This window comes from Herpailurus yagouaroundi, unplaced genomic scaffold (genome assembly GCF_014898765.1).
Source record: "Herpailurus yagouaroundi ecotype Mexico unplaced genomic scaffold, PumYag 184, whole genome shotgun sequence".
Taxonomy (NCBI): Eukaryota; Metazoa; Chordata; class Mammalia; order Carnivora; family Felidae; genus Herpailurus; species Herpailurus yagouaroundi.
The window spans coordinates 21,208,084-21,228,043 of record NW_024412415.1 but is presented as its reverse complement, the minus strand read 5'-3'; the positions used below and the strand labels follow the sequence as shown (position 1 = coordinate 21,228,043).

Below are 19,960 nucleotides of genomic sequence, written 5' to 3'. Positions count from 1 at the left end.
AAATCTAAAATATTTACTATTTGACTCTTTACAGAGAAAGTTTGACAAATCCTAGTATAAATTCTTCCCTAGCCCTTCCCTAAAATTTAGAATAACAGAAGTCTAATAACACTCAAGAAATGTTGATATTAAATTTTATACAATTATATTTAACAGATGCAACCTCCTTGTATCTAGCGCAGTGCTATATATGAGTAAATAATAATGAATTCATTTTTGCTACTCCTCTTGTCTTTTTAATTTAGTTAATTTGTTAATAATTAATAACTTAATTATTAATTTATTAATAATTCGTTTAATTTGGTGGTTTAGCTCGTGTTTTCTGATACACATGTAAGCCGTTCAACTCATTACAAATTAATCTAGAACATTGGATCCTAAAACTCCTAAATAAGCAAAGAAGTACTAAAATACATTGGGGTTCTGTTACCAACTTGGAACTGGATATGAGAAAAGGACTGAGGAAAAGTGGTGTGGGGAGGAAGACATGGGAAAAAAGAGAGAATCTAAAGTGAAAAGAGGGTGTCCTGGGTGGTTCCGTCAGTTGTGTCTGACTTGATTTCAGCTCATGTCATGATCTCATGATTCCTGGGTTGGAGCCCCTTGTCGGGCTCTGTGCTGAGGGTACGAAGCCTGCTTACCGTTTTTCTCTCTCCCTCTGTCCCTCCCCCGCTCACTTTCTCAAAGAAAGAAAGAGGCAGAACAGAGGGAGGCTTATATGAAGCAGAGAAGCCAGTTTGGAGAATGGATCTCTCAGTTCCCTTGGCTTAGCCTAAGAGCTGACCCTCCATTTATTGCCATTGTTGAGCAGTGTTGAGCATATGCAGACCCATTGTTTTTCTTCCCCACTGCTTTTTAAGTTTTCCAAATATGTGGAAAGGTTGAAGAATAATGTAATGAATGTACAAATAATTGTCAGTATCATGTTGTACTTGTATATTTCTCATATTTTTGTTTCCTGTACTGTTTGAAAATAATTTTTGGAATTATTACACTTCACAGCAAATAATTCAGCATATATATCTCTCTTAAGAATAAATCTATTATGTCTTTTTGATCACTAACAAATACCCTGAATTTGTTGTGTACTGCTTGTGTGAAAAAAGAAACAGTGATGTCTCTGATGTTTTTTCTTTTAACATTTAAAAATTTTGTGTACTACATATTACATGTTAAACTGAAATAAACTGAAATATACTGAAATAAACTGAAATAAACTGAAATCTGTAATATTTACTTTTTCTCCTTTTTTTTTCTCCAGGGAGGAACTGATCTTATAATTAATAGCTATGGTCCTATAATTAAAAACAACTCTAAAAAAAAATGGCTTTTTTTCCAAGATTCCAAGAAGACAAAAGTTGAACAGGTAACCCATCTAAATGAGAAAAATTTTTGGCAACCCATGGTATTATGAAATGATAATTAAAAAGAGAGGAAAATGTAAATGAATGCTTTAATTTTCATTTCTCTCTGGATATGATTTTATTAATTTCGAGCATGACTCTATGGAAATCCATGGTGCGTGATCACCGAAGTGACAGTTGGAATAGTAATCAGAGCTGTGGTTTTCAGCAGGGAAAGGGGGACAGTGGAGAAAGGGATGGGGCAGGAATATGCATCAAAAATTACTGAAGAAGCCTTGGGACACTTCTGATGTACAGCCACTTGGGTGGGGAACTACTGACTTAGATAATCCCTTTGTGATGATGGCCTTTCACCCATGTATTTGAACAGATTGCTATCTCAAAATATATAGAATATGTAAAACCATATATTATTTTTCAAGAGCACTCTATCATCACTGACAGTGTCTTATGTATTGTTGTCTAGCCTCAAAGAAGATTTGCTCAAGCGGTCTGCTTTTACCAGCCAGGCACTACTGTGTTAATCAGCGATGAAGACTCTCCCAGCTCCCCAGGTCAGACAACCAGCTTCCCAAGACCCTTTGGTGTTGTAGCTGATACTGAGCATTCAGCGAATAGTGAAGGCAGCCACGAGACTGGGGATTCTGGGAGGTTCTCCCACGAGTCCAATGATGAGATACACCTGTCCTCAGTTATAAGCACCACGCCCCTGACCTCCAGTTCCTTTGCTGGCAGTGATTCAGGTGGAGATCCCTCAGCGAGGAAGGGTGAAGACCCTGCAGTGCCGCTAGATGCTGAGCAAATGTCCCCTTCAGTTCTGCAGCCACCATCGGCCATGCTACGCTTTGATAAGAATGATTTTCCAATCTAGAGGCCATGTTCAGGTATTCTCGCCTTTAAGTCTGTTCGAAGGACAATGAACAGGGAGCCAAAGCCTTTTGTGAAAATTTGGATGTCTTACTGGGTATTTCAGCTTTTTTTTTTTTTTGAATGTGTTTTGTTTTTTATTTTTAAACTCACGTATTTTGAATGTCAGCAATGTGAAAAGACAGTCAAGATATTTGACTGGATTATAAAATATATCACTGGAGCAAAGGGAAGACTTTTGAAAGCCCCTTTGCTGACTATCTACCTCAGTTTGCCAGATGGCAAACTCAGAAGACAACTTAGTTACCTCGTTTATTGTGATAGTTTATCTCAGCTACATAACCAATGATACTTCCTAGTAGCATTTTGTTTTCATTGCTGTGTGTGTAGTGTGTGTGATCAAAGGAGTCATATAGGTATATGGGTAAGAATGTTTATCTGAAGCTCTGATTTTTTTAAAGAAAGCTGTGACATCTGCATGGTTTGGATAATTTAATACCTCTGGCTGTGCAGACTGTCAAACCACAGAGAAGAGAAAAAGTGGGACTGTTGATTTTAATGAATGATCAAAACAAAGAAAGTGTCTCTCTTTTGAGAATAGAACTGTTCAGTAGCATATAGAGAATACTATTGTTTCAAGGGCCTTTATGTTTTGGGCATTAGAGTCTGAGTGCTTTATCTGCTGTACCCCAACCTCAGCCTGCCTAGAGCCGTGCCTTTTCCCCCTTCCCCTTTGCCTGACAGTTGGCCAAAGGCCGCACTGTGTAGTTTGCAAAGCATCCTCAACATTTCCAGAATTAGTTGTAAACCTCCATGCAGAAAACAGATCTTTAAAGAGAATCAGTTAGGCTTTTGGTTTTGTTTTTAATCCCACCTTGGCTTTAAAAAAAGGGGGGGTAAAGAAATTTCATAAAATTTTAAGAATAAAGATAAATGCAACAGTAGACCATAAAATGAACTAGAGGTTATCATGGTAACAGTGCCTTCTGTTTTATATTATGAAATTCTTTGCCTTATACCTTTTTAATATTCATGAAGTTATTTAGGAATACAAGAAGTTGCCTTAAGAGTTTCTTGGATTTTATCAGTAACTGTTTTTGATGTATAGCATCTTATCAAAGCATTTTAGTTTGTTCTTATGCAGATTTTGTTTAGGGATAAGTATTCAGGGCTCTACCACCTTTCTTGTATTTTCTTGAATTCTTAAGAGAATTTGGTACTCTATTTAATCTTCTTTCAGTGTCAATGCTGTGAATGTGGAATGCTAACTCCAGGAGTGAGTTAATCCTCTTGCTGGTTTGAAATCAGCAAACTGTTTACTCAGCCACTTAGAATAGGCCTTCTTTCAGTCATGAGTTAGTTACCTACCAGGTACCCAACAGTGGGAGAGGAAAAAGAATTAAACACATGGTGTAGAAAGGGGGCCTCATATATATATTTTTTCATAAGTAGTTCTTCACATTATCTGAAAATGACTTCTGAACCTCATTTTAAAAGGAATCTTAATGGATTTTTCCCTTGAGACCTTTGGTTTATGGGGGTGGGGGACAGGCTATGCTAAATGGTGTTCTAAAATCAAAAGAATATTACTGGATAATAGTCCCGCCTCCATCATCTCCTATCCCATTGTCTGATGATGCATTTCTTCGTTTCTTAGTTTGTAGTTTTGTGCCAAACTGGATGTGTTCAGAAGCAGACCAACATTATGTGCCAGCAATCACTTCTGAACTAAATTCAAAGTCCCCATTTAGTTATCTAAGTCTGGGCTTCATGGCAGAACAAAAACAAAAAAAGCAGAGCTTTAGGTGAACAATCTGAGGCAAGGGAAAATGCTGCTCCTGCCTTTATAGCTCCTGTTTTATACTACCTCCTTTTAAAGTTATTCTAGTGTTATTTTTTTCCTGTACTCAGGGAACATTTTGTTACTTTTAAGCTGCCTCATGCAAGCATGGGCAAATTGACAGGGTATGGTGTCTTTTGGTTTGTAAGTAGGTATGTGGGGCCAACTTTTATCAGCATCCAAAATTAATGAATACAATGAGTTCATTTTATTTTTTAAACTTTCATTAAAAGGCAAATAAAATCTAAAGTTGAAACATCATCCTTTATGGTTATGGAAGATATGTCCAGGACTGCATGAATTTGAATCATTTTAAAAGCCTAAAAAGATGATCTGAAAGCCCTTAAGTAAAGTATTTTGTTTGGTTGGCTTTTGATGAATAGGCCCATAGTTATTGTAGATCTTTAGGCTATAACTATTTGCTAATTATTTACCAGTACATTTTTACTTTTTCACCTTTTCATTTTGTTCTTACACAGATTTTTTTCATAATAATCCTGTTACCAAAGAATTTTCAGTAGAAGGTAAAAATTTGACTATAATTTCCCCCCAAATTGAATTAACTAGAAATATCTATAGGTATGAAGCTTATGTAAGTAGTTTACTAACCCAAAATAATAGGGTTTATATTGATTGTTGTAGTTAAATAGACTAGTAATTTCAACTACCTTATTGTTACCAGAGCATTTAAAATAAGTTCTTTACCAGCAGATAGTTCCAAAGAATTTCAAGTGTAATTTTTTTTTCTTCAGCAAATAAATCTTCATATACAGTATTAAAGTATTTTTAAATTGTTGAAACTACTTGTTGGAGAGAAAAGAAAATCTTTTCACCAAAGATAAATATTTTGGTCTCATTGAATAAGATATTTAGTATACACCAAAGACTTCTTTTTACTTGGCCAAAGCTAGCTTCTTTGAAGTCTTAAGTCTGAAACTGTAACTAAAACCTGAAGGTTCTCATCTCTCATAGTGGTGTTACTTCATGGTATTTCATTCCAACAGGGCTGATATGCAAATGGTAACTGTTTTCTTTTCCAAAGACTTACTTGCTGTAAGTACTGACACACGCATGCCATTTTTATGCCAAATATTACAAGATTCTGCTCATCAGTATTTTCATACCAAAGACCATTAAAATATATAGATTAGTCTGTAAGTAAAGATGAGCAGATTTGAAATAATTTTATTTAGAGGCTGTTAGGAATCTAGCTTTAAGTAGCAAAAGATATCAAAGGGCTAAGTTTACATAATTAAAAGCAATACGATTATGTTGGTATTTATCAGTGTTTTTATTCAAGTACTTTTTATCAGCAAATTAAAAAAAAACCAAAGATATTTAAGGTTATCTCCACATATAGACATTTGTTTGTACATTAAACTGTTGTTTCTTGTTTTTATGTCAACCAAACATGTCTCTCCAGAACCCAGTCTGTATCCAAATAGCATACATAGGGACTTTCCATTAAATCTGCTGATTCAGCCACAGGATGTTTTTGCCAAATGATGTGATTTCTTTCCTAATCACCTTGAGTGTGAGATGTCAACAGAAATCTCAGCAAGTTTTTCCATTCCAGAGCATATGGCAATCCCTGAATTAGCCTGTACAGTCTTCCTCTTGTTAAAGCATTACCTGGTTAACTCAGAGGCTTGGGGCAGTCCCTTAATAATAGGGATGTTCTCACCTGTGGGGAGCAGTGGGCTATATAAGCCAAGAAATCATATCACTGTTTAAGTGAGCGTCCTTTGATAGCTGTTGAAAGTTGTCCATAAGTTGAAATATTTTAACTGCATCAAGGGAGCCTAATATTTCAAAGTTTAGGGGAACCCTAGATGAAACCAAAATTTTTTAAATGAAATCTGGAGTTTTATATTTTGATTAGCCTAAAAGCAAGGACACAGCTTTATCCACTAAGTAGCTTATAAAAAATCTGCTTTGGCACACCAGGGCAATTAGATGCTCAGTGAAATGCCTTTATTTGCCTTGGCTTCAAACAAGAACAGTGCCAGCATTGGAAACAATAACAGTGATTTGCATTAGTTTGTCTAGACTTTGTTAAGGACTTCTGCCAGAAACTTGCTCATGTTGACTACTCAGGATCATTTGTCAAGTCCATATGAAGACACCTTTGAGGAGTGTCACCAAAAAAAAGATGAAATTGAAAGTATCTTTGTCTGTTTTTAATGCAAGAATATCCAGATGTGGTTCCACTTGAGTGGTGGCTACTGTGATTCACATATGTTTATATTTCATTGAATGTAAATTTTTAATACTGAATGTAAAAGAAAAAGTTCCAAATATATGGAAAAGAGTCATGATCTTTCTAAGACTAAACATATATTTTGTAAACTTTGTTCCTGACAATATTTCACATGGATCTCTGGTAAAATTGCTTTGGTTTAATAGTCAAAATAATTTTTGTGGGTTGTGAGCACAGAGTAAAGGGTTCTGGAGATCACCATATACAACCACTTGTCTAAATGTGACTTTTATTGATGTTTAGAAGAACACATACATAGAATTCTGTGTTAAGTTGATTTATGCTCAGGACATAAGATCACAGGCTAATGCAATGTGTATGTTTGCAGGCTTTAATCTTCTCAGGCAGTTTCCCTTTTTATGCCTTTGAAAGTGTTTAAGATTATGACAGTCTTGCATTTTTATCAGATGCTGTATTTTCTTAAGGCTGCTGTAACAAATTACCACAAAGTTAATGGCCTTAAAACAACACAAATTTATTATCTTACAGTTCTGTAGGTCTCAGGGGATAAATCAAGGTCTGTTTCCTTGTGTTTTTTGTTTTTTTTTTTCTGGCTTTTAGAGGCTGTGGACTCTTCCCTCCATCTTCAAAGCCAACAATGTAGCATCACTCTGATGCTGATTCCATCATCCCTCCTTTTCTGACCCTAACCAAGAAAGGTTCTCCAATTTTAAGGACTCATATGATTACATTGGGTCCACCTGGATAATCCAGGGTAATCTCCCCATCTCCAAATCCTTAACTTAATCACATCTGCAAAGTCTCTTTGCCACATATGGTGGTAACATATTGAGAGTCCAGGGATTTGGGTGTGCACTTCTGTGAGTGGCCATTATTTTGCCTACACTATTACTGTAGAATTTTCATACACAAAATGTGCATTACAGAAATTGGAAGTCTGATGTACCCCTTAGGGATCTTCAAAAGTTCAAAGCTATGAAAACCTTGCATTATAGCTTATCAAATGTACACATTAAACTTTCTGTCTAGATCACTTGCAAAAAACAATTCAGCTTTAAACTTTTTGAATATGTGCTTTGTAAGTTTAACATCTCATTTCTGTGTGTTTAACAGAAAGTTTCCTAAGTATTTGGCTCTTACTTACGGAAGTTCATCAGAAATTTTTGATAAGTGTTCATATAGTTGAACTTTCTGCTTTTCCCTCAAGTAATTATGTTGTTTGGGGAGGGTTGGGGGAAAAAGACCTCAAACACAGGGACTCAGTAGATGAACAGGGTCATGCTCATGTTCATTCATTATCTTCTAAAAGCATATTTACAACATGCGGCCTTTCTACCTTTTTTTAAAATTTTTGTTTTTGAGAGAGAGAGAGAAAGAGAATAAGTGGGGGAGGGGCAGAGAGAGAGAGGGAGACACAGAATCGAAAGGAAGCTCCAGGCTCTGAGCTGTCAGCACAGACAGAGCCTGACAGGGGGCTCGAACCCACGGACTGGAAGATCATAACCTGAGCCAAAGTCAGAAGCTTTAACTGACTGAGCCACCCAGGCACCCCACCACCTTTCTACCTTTTAAATCAGGTTTATTTCTTCAGCTTCACCAGCTGTTTTATTTAAAGTTTGGCAACCCCTTGATTTCCCATCAACCTCAGCAAGAGCTTCCACTCACTTTATCAGCATGTGCAAATCCTAAGCAATGTTATTTTCCTTGTTATTCTCTGTGTTTGATTTCAGTTGTCCCTTTTCCTGGAAAGCTTTAGATTTCACAGCTCTAGTTGTTTCTAACTCCTGGATATTCAAGTGAAGCATTCTTTCAGTTTTGAAAGAGTTTCTAATTCTACCTTAATTTTCAGTATATCTTAACTAAGGAGATAAAGCTATCTCCATCATGGGGTGGAGACCATGATGACATTTTGAGTAGGGACAAGAGTGCTGGTCATTTGTCAGCTGCTTTTGACTCCAATCTCTAGGAAGAGATAATGTAATTTAGTGAGCATTTGCAGTATGCCAAACACACACTTCATTTCTACAAACTACTACATTCTGCAAAGCAAGTATTTCCCCCCATTTTAAAGATCAAGAAACTGACATTTAAAATATCTAACTTGCCAAAGATCACAGCTAGTTAAGTGGCTTAGCCAAGATAGGATTTCTACTAGGATACATTTTCTCAGCTAAGAAATTATATTTAATTACCAAGGCTCATGGTACGTTCCACTGTGTCAACACAGCCTGCCCACATAGTAATAGCCAACCAACAGAGAGAAGTCTAAGTTGTGTCCATTTATTCACAAGGGGAATTTAGGAGACTGAGCTGTAACTCGCCTCCTGTCATCTCCTAACTTCCGTCTTTTCTCTGTTCAAACTTTCAATTTCTCTTGCCAAAATTATGCCTGAAAACTGATGCTTGTGCCTAGGGTTGCATTAGAAATAGAGTAGTCATGGTTTCTGGAGTCCCTATCTATTAAAGCATTTGATATATTAAGTATTCAGAATTGGAGTTTATCTTTTGTGATTTTTCCGTAGTCCCTGTATCCAAACAGGAATTTATTAACTGGAAAAAGCCAGGCGTGTAACCAATCATCCTTCCTTGCTAGATATGAAGAGTCAGTAGTTTTTATATGAATTACAACCTAATTAAATCTTCACACTAATTTAGGAGGGAGCAAAGTTGAGGGAGGGTCATATAATAGAACAAGTATTAGTTACTGGAGCACCTAAATTCTAATCAGTTACCATTTTGAGAATTGGCTAGTAAGAAAGTTCTTAACCTACCTCCGTTCCTTCTCTGTCCATGAAATGAGGATAATTTGTTGTGCAGAATGAAGCAATAGTACTTTGAAAACTTAAAAGGAAATTCCAGTGTAAATAATTGTAATCTGAAAGTCATTTCTGTGAGGGTGCGAAACACTTAACAGATTTTTTTTTCTTTACAGGTCAGCCTTTTCAATGACATTTTTCCTATGCTAAAATGAAAAATGTTTGCATTGCCTATGTAGGCACCAAAAACTAACAGACAAAAGTGGTTGTAAAGATAAAGACTAGTATTAAACACTCATCTGTAATGTAGGAAAATCTATAAGAGGAAATGGGAATTGACAGTACTTTTTTAGAGTAGTACTAAACATGAAATCATCTACCTCAATTTAAATCTTTCATTTTTTTAAAGATGATATTGTTCTACATTTTATTATGGTGTTATTTACATGACTGTATACAATTACCAAATTCCATCAAAATTTACTCTTTAAACTGATGTATTACATAATTTAAACTATAAATCAACAAAGCTGGTAAAAAGTATTCTTCTACAACATGATTTTTCATAGTAAAAAAGTTCATCAGAGATAATTAAGACTTGTTTGAATATACCCCATTCCCTCACAGCTACTAAACTTAAATATCTTTCAGGAATTGCCATAAATGAAATTTCTTATGAAAAGCATTCTATAAAGAGATTCCTAGCTTAACTTGGATAGCCTCTGTAATTATTCAATATCTTGCTTTTTAAAATATCAGTTTAATATGACTTTTAAAAAATTATATTTACATTTTATATTTATATTTGTGTTTAATGCTTCTCTATTCCTATTAGTTTATAAAGACCATGAAAACAGGACTCATGAATTTTTAATTTTAGCCTTAGATGCCTGACATCATTCCTGGAATCCTGGGTATTCAAGCAATAGTCAAAATTCAAACCTAAAGCAAGGACCTCCAGGCTTCTCTTTCCTTACAGTTTCCATTTATTGTGGAGGCTTTTTTGGTTAAAAATTAGACCATATACTAGGGAACTTACTTCCAGACTACTACACCGAACATAGAGTACTATGAGGTAAGATGTCAATAAGGATCCTACAGCTTCCGAATCTTGATTGTAGAGGAATCGCCATAGCAGCCAATCTGGTGTTGATGGTGACAGTCATCTGGGAACCTTAGTTCCTATCCATTGTGCTTATCCATGTGGTCTCTCCAGATAGGCTGGTTCAGGCTTCCCCCACAGCGCAGTGACTGGGTTCCATTGCCATGCATCCTTGAAAAAGACAGGAAGTTTATTTATGGAGTGGGAGCTGTAGCTGTCATTGTGAGTTGGCCTTCAGCACCAAAGAGCAGCTTGATGGTTCCTCCTTCCTTTTGGCATCAGCGACTCCCTACCCTCACCAGTTCTTCCCAGGGCCCAAGAGGACACTGGGTAGGCAACTCTGGCCAGGAGCCACTGTGGGGCTAGTGTGCAGGCTCCAGAGTGCATCATGTCCCTGGACTTCCCGGGCTGAGCCTTGCCTCAGCCATGTCTCTCTGCTCCTCTAAATCGTTTATTTTTTTTTTTTTTGATATTTTGGCTTCTTAAAGATTTTAAAGAGTCAAATATCCCCAGAGGGGGTAGATAGGTGAGGAGAAAGTGCATTTTTAGGGTTCTCTAACATCTACTTTTTCAAGGTTACCAAACGTCTTAACAGTTCTCTAAACTATTTGGAGTGAATTTTCTAGAGGACAACACCTTCTGGCATCTATATGTAGATTACTTGTCTACCTTTAAAGCTTCTTGGGAAGCATTAATGATTGTCATGAATCTGAACATCTTTGCAGATTTACTTGTTTATATCTTGTAAGTAGTTCATGGCATATAGACACAGTTCTAACTCCTAAACCATCCTTAAAAATTTATGCTACAGAAGTTTATTTTTCTACAGAACCGTCTTTAAAACAATAAAAATATTTTAAATTTTTACCTAAAACCTTCTTATTCCTGTTACCACATTCTATTTATTCTGTTTGCAAATGAAAATGATTGATGATTAGCAACTTGAGCCTGTTAAAGGAATTTGCAAAGCCTGAATACACACACATTGCCTTAGCCTATCAGTAGAGTAGAGGGCATATATTACCTAAGTTTGTCTGTTTGTTGCTGTTGTTGGACGAAATTTTATGTCTGTGTATTTGCTATTTTTTCTATTTTTTTTCAAAGATGTGAATTAAATGAAAGTGTGGGAGCCAGCTATATTATTTCATATGATGGGTGTTCTGGATCCTTTCACTCTGTATACCAATTTCTTGTAAGGGCAGCATTTGCAGACTAGCTAATGGACTCTAGAGCTGAGCTATTTTAATTTTATACTTGACTCAGGGGATCAGCTCTGTGAACTCCATTGCATGAAGAAAGCAAATGTTTGCCTTGATTTTGAATGTACCTTTTTAATGTCTTCTTAAAACTTATTTTGTTTAATAATGTGGGTTTGTTTTCTTTTTCTAGCATCATAGTAAATATTGCCTAGTATTTCCCCTCTCCCCAGGGTAGTTTATATACTATCCTACAGGTCATGCCAAAAATGAGTAAAAGTTTAAATGCCAAAATGTTTATGAAACTGCTGTCTAAATACTGATTGATTGCACAGTTTAAATAAAAGTTTTCCTTAGTTATAAAAAAAAAAAGAAAAAGAAAACATGTGTTCTTTTACCTTCTTTTTCTTTTGGGGAATGGAGAATAAAAGCTTTCACTTTATAGAATGATGACTTTTATATCCTGGTATGGGATGATTATAGAGTCCACTCCAAGCAAAAGGAATAGAGCCTAACTAATGCATCTAAGAATTGTTTTCATCGGGCATTTACTGAATAGCAGCAAGGAAATAACAACTTCCCCTTTCCAGCAGATGGCTGATCACCTCAGGAACTAAATAGTAAGTAGCCTAAAAGCTAAGGGCTCATCCAGATAGATACAGTTCTAGTTCAGGTTAAAGTTTCTGTTTTTTATATGTAAAACATCTGTACAGTAAAAGACAACTATAAACAAAGTTAAAAGGCCAGTGAGACACTGGAAGAAAATATCACTAATATACAAAACGACCCTGTAAATCAGTAAGAAAAAGGACAAATGAAGAGAAAATTTGGCAGTGGATTAGAAATCCACAGAGAAAAAACTAAACTAGCCAATAAAAAGGTGTTCTGTGTCACCAGCAATCACGGAAATGCAATTATAAATGACACTAAAAACATGTTTGCCCATCAGATTGGGAAAACTAAAATGTTTGATAACAACCAGTGATGGCAAGGATGTGGGAAAATGAGCACTCATTAGCCATTGGAGGGAGGGTGACTTGGCTGCACCTTTGAAAGAGTAGTTTGGCAGTATTAAATAGTGTTTTAAATGCATACACCCCACAAACTAGTAATCCCACTTCGACCTCCTCCTAGAGAAATGATAGCACAGGCACTCATATAAACACTCAAGGATTCTCATAGCAACATGGCTGATAAGAGTAAAAAAGAATTTGGAAAAAGGCCTAAATATTCCTCAATAATGTTCAAATAAAATATAGTATATCCATACTATGAAAATACTCTGCAGCCATTTGACAAGAGGCACATTTATATATAACAAGATAAGAAATATGAAGGTATGCAATGATATTTCAGAATAAGCCCATTTTTATAAATAACAGTTTGTTGGTATATGCCCCAAAAGGCTGGAGGAAAATACCCAGATGTTACAGTAAGCACCTACCAGTAGGAGCATGAAGGGATTTTCATGATCTCCATCATCCACAAGTGTGTTGTTGGATTTACTTTTGTGATTAGAAAAACAATAAATAGTTAATGGTTTTTCCTTTTAAAAATTGTTTTTGTTTTTTTTTCTTATTTAAAAAGGTTAAGAAATATTGAAAATCCACTAAAAATCTAGAAATAACAGAAAAACATATTAGAAAATGAATAGAATTTCTAGAAATAAAAAGGTACAGTCATTGAATTTTTGAAAATATGTTAAACAGCATAAAATACGGTGAAAGAATAGCCTAAAACTGGAAGATAGATGTAAGGAAATTATCCAGGATGCAGCACAGAGAGATGAACAGAAATATAAAACAGAGGTAAACACAGAATATCCAACATACATCTGATAGCCACTTTAAAATGAAACACTAAAGAGAATGAAGGATAAGCAATATTCAAAGAGAAAATTAGTAATTTATGAAATCATCAGATTCAAGAAGTACAAATCTCAATCTAAAAGCATAAAAATAAATCCATACCAATACATTTTAGTGAAACTGCAGAACAACAAAGATACAGAGAAGAACTTAAGGGCAGGTGGTGGGGGGAAGATGATACAGATTGCAGTGAAAGGATTTCTCAGTGACAATAAAAGAAACAAAAAGATGGTGGTACAGTATCTTTAAAACATTACAAAGAAAAATAACTACAATATGGAGTTCTATACCCAGATAAACTATCACTTAAATGTTAAAGGTAAATAAACATAATTCTAGATGAAGATTGAATGTAACCACCCTTGCTTAATAATAGTAAAGTATATACTTCAGAAAGAAAGAAATATAATCCACAAGGAAGATATGAGAAGCAAGAAGCAATGATGAGCTGGAAATACAAATCAAAAAGACAATGAGGTATCATCCCATATCTACTAGGATGGTTATAATCAAAATGACAGATAATAACAAGTTTTGGCAAGGATGTGGAGAAATTAGAATACTTATAACTGCTGGTAAATATGTAAAATGATGCAGCCATCATGAAAAATAGTTTAGCAGTTAAACAATGAGTTGTCATTTAACCCAGAATTCTCACTCCTAGGTATATACCCAATAGAAATGGAAATACAAAAGCTTGTACAGACATATTCATAGCAGCATTATTCATAACAGCCAAAAAGTGGAAACAACCCAAATGTCTATCAACTGATGAATAAATGGATTGTGATGTATCAATTCAATCAACTGTTACTCAGCAATAAAAAGGCATGAAGTCCTGGAGTGCCTGTGTGGCTCAGTCAGTCCAACTCTTGATTTCAGCTTAGGTCATGATTTCATAGTTTGTGGGTTCAAGCCCTGTGTCAGGCTGTGTGTTGGCAACATAGAGCCTGCTTGGGATTCTCTCTCCCTCTCTCTCTGCCTCCCCCCCACCAAAATAAATGAATAAATAAATAAACTAATAAACTTTAAAAAAGGAATGAAGTACTGATAAATCCTACAACAAGGATAAATTTTGAAAGCATGCTAAGTGAAAGAAGCTAGTCAAAAAACCCACATATTGTGGATTGGAATCCACATATTGGAATCACACACGTATTGTGTGATTCCATTTATATGGGATGTTCAAAATAGGTAAATCAATAGAAACAAAAATATATTAGTGGTTGCACAGGACTGGAGGTTGTAGAAAATGGGACATGACTGATGGTGGGAATAGGGTTTCTTTTTGGGGTGACAAAAATGTTCTAAAATTATTGTGATGGTGGTTGTACCACTGTGTGAATATACTAAAAACCATTGAATCATACCCTTCAAATGGGTATGTTATATGGTATATGAGTTATACCTCAGTAAAGCTGTTTTTACCAAAAAGCCATGATGAGCAAAGACATAGAGAAATGTGGATAAATCTAAATCAGCATTGACTGTATAAAGCAAAAATATAAAGACCTTCTAAAATACAACAATCAAAAGACCAACAATCCAACTTAAACATTGGCAAAGGAGTTGACATTTCTCCAAAGGAATGTGCAAATGGCCAACAAGCATATGAAAAGATGCTCAACATCCTTAGTCAATGGAGAAATGCAAATCAAAAGCACAATGAAATACCACTTCACTCCTCCTTGGATAGCTATAATAAAAATTTTAATTTTTTAAAGGAAATAAATACCGACAAAGATATGGAGAAATTGGAACCCTCATACACTGCTAGTCAGAACATAAAATGTGCAACCACTTTGGAAAATGGTTCAGCTTCCTCAAAAAAGCTTAACATAAAATTACCATAGGAGCTAGGAATTTCACTGCCAGATGTATACCTAAAAGAATGAAAACAAAAAAAAACAAAAAAAAACAAAAAAAAGAATGAAAACAAGGACTGAAACATACTTGTACACCAATTTTTATTGACAGCATTATTCACAATAACCAAAACTTGGAAACAACCTATGTCCATCTACAGAAAAATAAAATGTGGTGTATTTATACAATGGAGTATTTTTCAGTCATAAAAGAAGAATGGAGTTCTGACACATGCTACAACATTGACGAACCTTGAAAACATTACCACTTCTATTTAACAATGTACTATAATAGCTAGACAACATCACATGGGTTGGTAGGTAGGATTGCAAAGGAAGAAACAAAACTCATTATGTGTATATGATGTGATCACCTACATAGGAAATCCAAGAAAAATCTATAAACAAACTATTAGTCCAAATAGAGGAGTTAAGTAAGATTGATGAGTATAAGATCAAAATACAAAGTGCAAATGAGTTTCTAAATATCAACAACAAACCCCTAGAACATGTAGCTTTATTTTATTTTATTTTAAAAAATATGTTTTTTTGTGTTTTTTTTTTTTTTTTGAGAAAGAGAGAAGGAGAATCCCCAGCAGGCCCCGAGTTGTCAGAGAGCCTGGTGTGGGGCTTGATCCCACAAACTGAGATCATGACCTGAGCCAAAATAAAGAGTGAGCCACCGGGGGCACCAGGGTGGCTCAGTCAGTTAAGTGTCTGACTTCAGCTCAGGTCATGATCTTGCAGTTTGTGAGTTCAAGCCCCATGTCAGGCTCTGTGCTGACAGCTTGGAGCTTGGAACCTGCTTTGGATTCTGTGTCTCCCTCTCTCTCTGCTCCTTCCCCACTCACACTCTGTTTCTCAAAAATAAACATTAAAAAAAAATTTTTTTTAAGAGTTGGGTGCACAACTGACTGAGCCACCCACGCGCCCATAGAACATGTAATTTTTTAAGTGTTCATTTATACTTATATATAAATTATTTATATTATATAATAAATGTTTATTTTTGAGAGAGAAAGCACGAGTGGGGAAGGCGCAGAGAGAGGAGGAGACAGAAGATCCAAAGTGCAGGCCTCAAATTCACAAGCCATGAGATCATGAACTTAGGTGAAGTCAGATGTTCAACTGACTGAGCCACCTTGGCACCCCTAGAATGTGTAATTTTAAAGAAAAGTATAATTTACTATATCAACAAAAATTAAGGATTAAGAATATAACATAAGGAGGCCCATGGAATTCTCTTGGAATTCTCTCTCTCTCCCTCTCTCTCCACCCCCTCCCACTCACACTCTCTTCTCTCTCAAAATAAATAAATAAACTTTAAAAAAAATACATAACATACCAAATATGTATAACACTTTCATGGAGAAAATTACAAAACTCTATTGAAGGACATGCTTGAACACCTATTTAAAGAAGGAGATAGGACATGTTTATGGACAGGAATATTCACTATCTTAAAAATGTCAATACTTCCTAATAAATCTATATATTTAAGGCAGTTCAAACGAAAAGCTTAATATGGTTTCTCACAGAAATTTCCATATGAAAAAGATAATATTAGTAGAAGCCTACCTTATGCCAGAAATGGGAAAAGCCTTAAAGACCAGATTGTGAAAAGTACAGCTAAATTGTTAAAGTTTAGAAGAAAATAAGTTTTTATATCAAGATAGGCAAATGTATTTTAAAAATGTGCTTAACTAAAAGCAAAAACTATAACTAAAAGATGGACAATTCAACTACATTAAAATTTATAGCCTCTCCATGACTAAAGCTAACCTAAACACAATTAAAAGCAAACTGTGTACTGGAAGAAGCTATGTGCAAATATCAACCTCACAGGTTTGATATCCAGACATATAAAGAATTTCAAAAAAAGCAATAAGAAAACTTCAAGCCACACAATGGAAAGATGGGCGTGGGTATCTAAATAGACAATTCACAGAAAAGGAAATCCGAATGGCTCACAAACCATTTGGTAATTAGAGAAATGCATCTAAAACAATGAAATAACTCTTCACACCCATGATATTGACATACATGAGAAAAGGCTGACAATAATAACTTGGCAAGGATGGGAAGCTCTAGGATCCCTTATACTCTTATAGGAGGATATAAACTGATGAAATTACTTTGAACAGCATTTTGGCAACTTCTAGTAATTGCATTGTTAGGCACCTATTCTAGAAAAAAAAAACTTGCACATGTGCACAAAAAACAAACACAAAATTGTCCCTGGCAGGACTATTCATAATGGTAAAAATGTAGAAATAACCTGTCCCTCAGGAGAACAACTTAAATAAACTATTCTTTGGTTAAATTGTTGAGTATTTTCTAGCAGGTAAAAAAACAACTATTCATACCACCATAAACCAAGATTTACTATAAAACCACAATCAAGACAGTGTATTAGAGAACCAGATTCCTATATATAGACACCCAATTTTGCCAAAAGCACCAAGTAAGTTCAATAAATTTAAAATTTACAAATGTTAGCTTTAGTAGCTTCCTTTTTTATTAAAAATTATTGCTTGAACAAAGCAAGAATCCATTTAAATATACAATGTTTTAATGTTCCAGTTCACAAGGGCAGCAAACAAGTATTAAAAACAGAATTTTAGGGGTGCCTAGGTGGCTTAGTGAATTAAGCCTCCGACTGTCGATCTCAGCTCAGGTCTTGATCCCAGGGTCGTGAGTTCAAGCCTTGCCTTGAGCTCTGCCCTGGGCGTGAAGTTTACTTAAAAAAAAAAACAAAAAAAAAAAAAACAAAACAAAAAAACAGGTGTGCCTGGGTGGCTCAGTCAGTTAAGCGTCCTACTCTTAATTTCGGTTCAGGTCATTATCTCACTGTTCTTGGGACTGAGTCCAGCGTCAGGCTCTGTACTGACAGTGCACAGCTCGCTTGGGATTCTTCCTCTCTCTCTGTGCCCCTCCCCCATGCTCCCTCTTTCCCTTTCTCTCAAAAATAAACTTTTTTTAAAAAACCCGGAATTTTAAAAAATATGCAAAAGACATATGCAAGACCTGTATCAGGGATTTTTATCTAAAGAGGCTTTTTCAAATTCCTAAACACCTTCCCTTCAAACCCTCAACACCAAGATTCTCATATAACCCTTTATTAAGATTCAGTTTCACAAGAAGAAAGAGATAAACTGAAAATAGCAGTGACTTGAACAAAACAGAAGTTTATTTCTCTCTTGTCAGGAAGACTGGAAGTGATCAATGCAAGGCTGGTTAGGGATTCAACAGTGTTAGGGTTGCAGGCTTTCTTTATCTTTTTACTCCATGTATGCATGGGTTCCATTTTGAGTTCATTTACGGTCATATGTGGCGGCTGGAGCACCATTATTACATCCACATCCGGTTCCAGCTGACATACAGGAAAGAAGGGAACGGCTCCCACTTTTAAGGACACTTGCATCTCATTGCTCAGATCTTAGTCAACTGTTGAACCTTTCTGCAAGACACCCTAGAAAAGAGAGTCTTCGTTCTAGGCAGACATTTTCCCAGCTAAACACAGAGTTCTGTTACTCTGAGAAGAAAGGAAGGAAAGAAAGAAGGAAGGGAAAGACAGAAGGAGGAAGTCCACTGAGACACAAATTGCAGCTTCTGCATCTCTGCTGCACCATTGAACTGCTACGAATCATTTAATGCAAAATATTCTGGATGACAGGACATGCTCTCGGTGGCTGTGGATGGGGATGGAAGCAGAAAAAACATTGAAAACCACTGACCCCTAGGAAGAAGGAAATAAAAACAAGTTACTGAAGGATATATAAGTTTACTTTTTACAGGGCAGTTTGGCAAGAAAATAAAATTTATGTACAAGAATGTTTAGCACAGTTTATAATAGGAAAAATGGAAACATCCTGTCTCATCAATAGAGACTGAAAAATTAAATTACAGTATATCTATATAATGGAATATGATGATGCCATGGCAAAGAATAAGGCAGATCTTTATTCATAGAATTGGAAATAAACATGTAATATAATCAAGTTCACATAACAGGTATGTATAAGTTGATTCTATTTTTGTAAGAAAATAGAGACTAAATACAATAATAATAACAAGCATTTACATAGCCCTTACTATGTATCAGGCACTATTCTAAGCACTTTATGTACATTAATTCATTTAATCCTCACAACCTTATTATTGTCCCTCTGTTGCAGATGAGGACACTGAGGCACGGAGAGGCCAAGTACTTTCCCAACATTATACAGCTAATATACATTGAAGCAGTATTTGAGATCAGGCAGCTGGATCCAAGAATCAGAAAGGTTAACCACTATACATATACTGACACTATACCACTATACATACTGCCTACATATGTTTACACATATATTCATGCTGAGATCAATACATACATAAAAGAAAATTGAAAATTAGAAAATTTTTACTTTTTGTATTATTCAACCCTCCCTGACTTCCTTCAATCCTTACCTCTCTCTGTCTCAACCTTCTTTACCTCAATTCCCTCCAACCAAGCCTTATAAGAGCTATCTACAATATCTATTGTATTAGGTATTAACTAATTATAAGCCATAATTTACATTTTAATTTATAACCCTTCAAAAGCAAAGTAATTTTACCATCCAAAAAAATGAAGCCATAATATAATAGTAGAGTGATAAATAGTGAGGTTGGCATCTTGGGGAAAGAGGGCTAAAATTCATTGTAATGAATGATGATACACTCTCAAGTTGTCTGTACATGTATACATGAGCGCATGTGTTTGTAATTTGTGTGTGTCAATATAATTTTGAAATTATAAATGAAAACTGTGCTTTCACATTTTGATTATTTTGGTTTTTGGGTTTTTTTTAATACAAAATTTATTGTCAAATTGGTTTTCATACAACACCCAGTGCT

General features: G+C 35.3%; 1 protein-coding gene across 3 annotated transcripts in view; it reads left to right on the top strand.

Annotated features, from left to right (window-relative positions):
• The window catches only part of PRTG (protogenin), a 142,003-nt gene extending 122,353 nt beyond the window's left edge, over positions 1-19,650 (top strand). The window contains exons 19-21 of one of the 3 annotated variants that reach the window (XM_040492761.1): positions 1,262-1,366; positions 1,831-1,918; positions 19,258-19,650. In XM_040492761.1, the coding sequence (XP_040348695.1) occupies positions 1,262-1,366; positions 1,831-1,918; positions 19,258-19,322 (258 nt within the window). In that variant the 3' untranslated portion in view covers positions 19,323-19,650. Of the gene's footprint in view, positions 1-1,261; positions 1,367-1,830; positions 6,406-19,257 lie in introns of those variants that run through there. The other 2 variants (XM_040492762.1, XM_040492760.1) reach the window with 2 other exon arrangements.
• Positions 19,651-19,960: the final 310 nt, after the last annotated feature.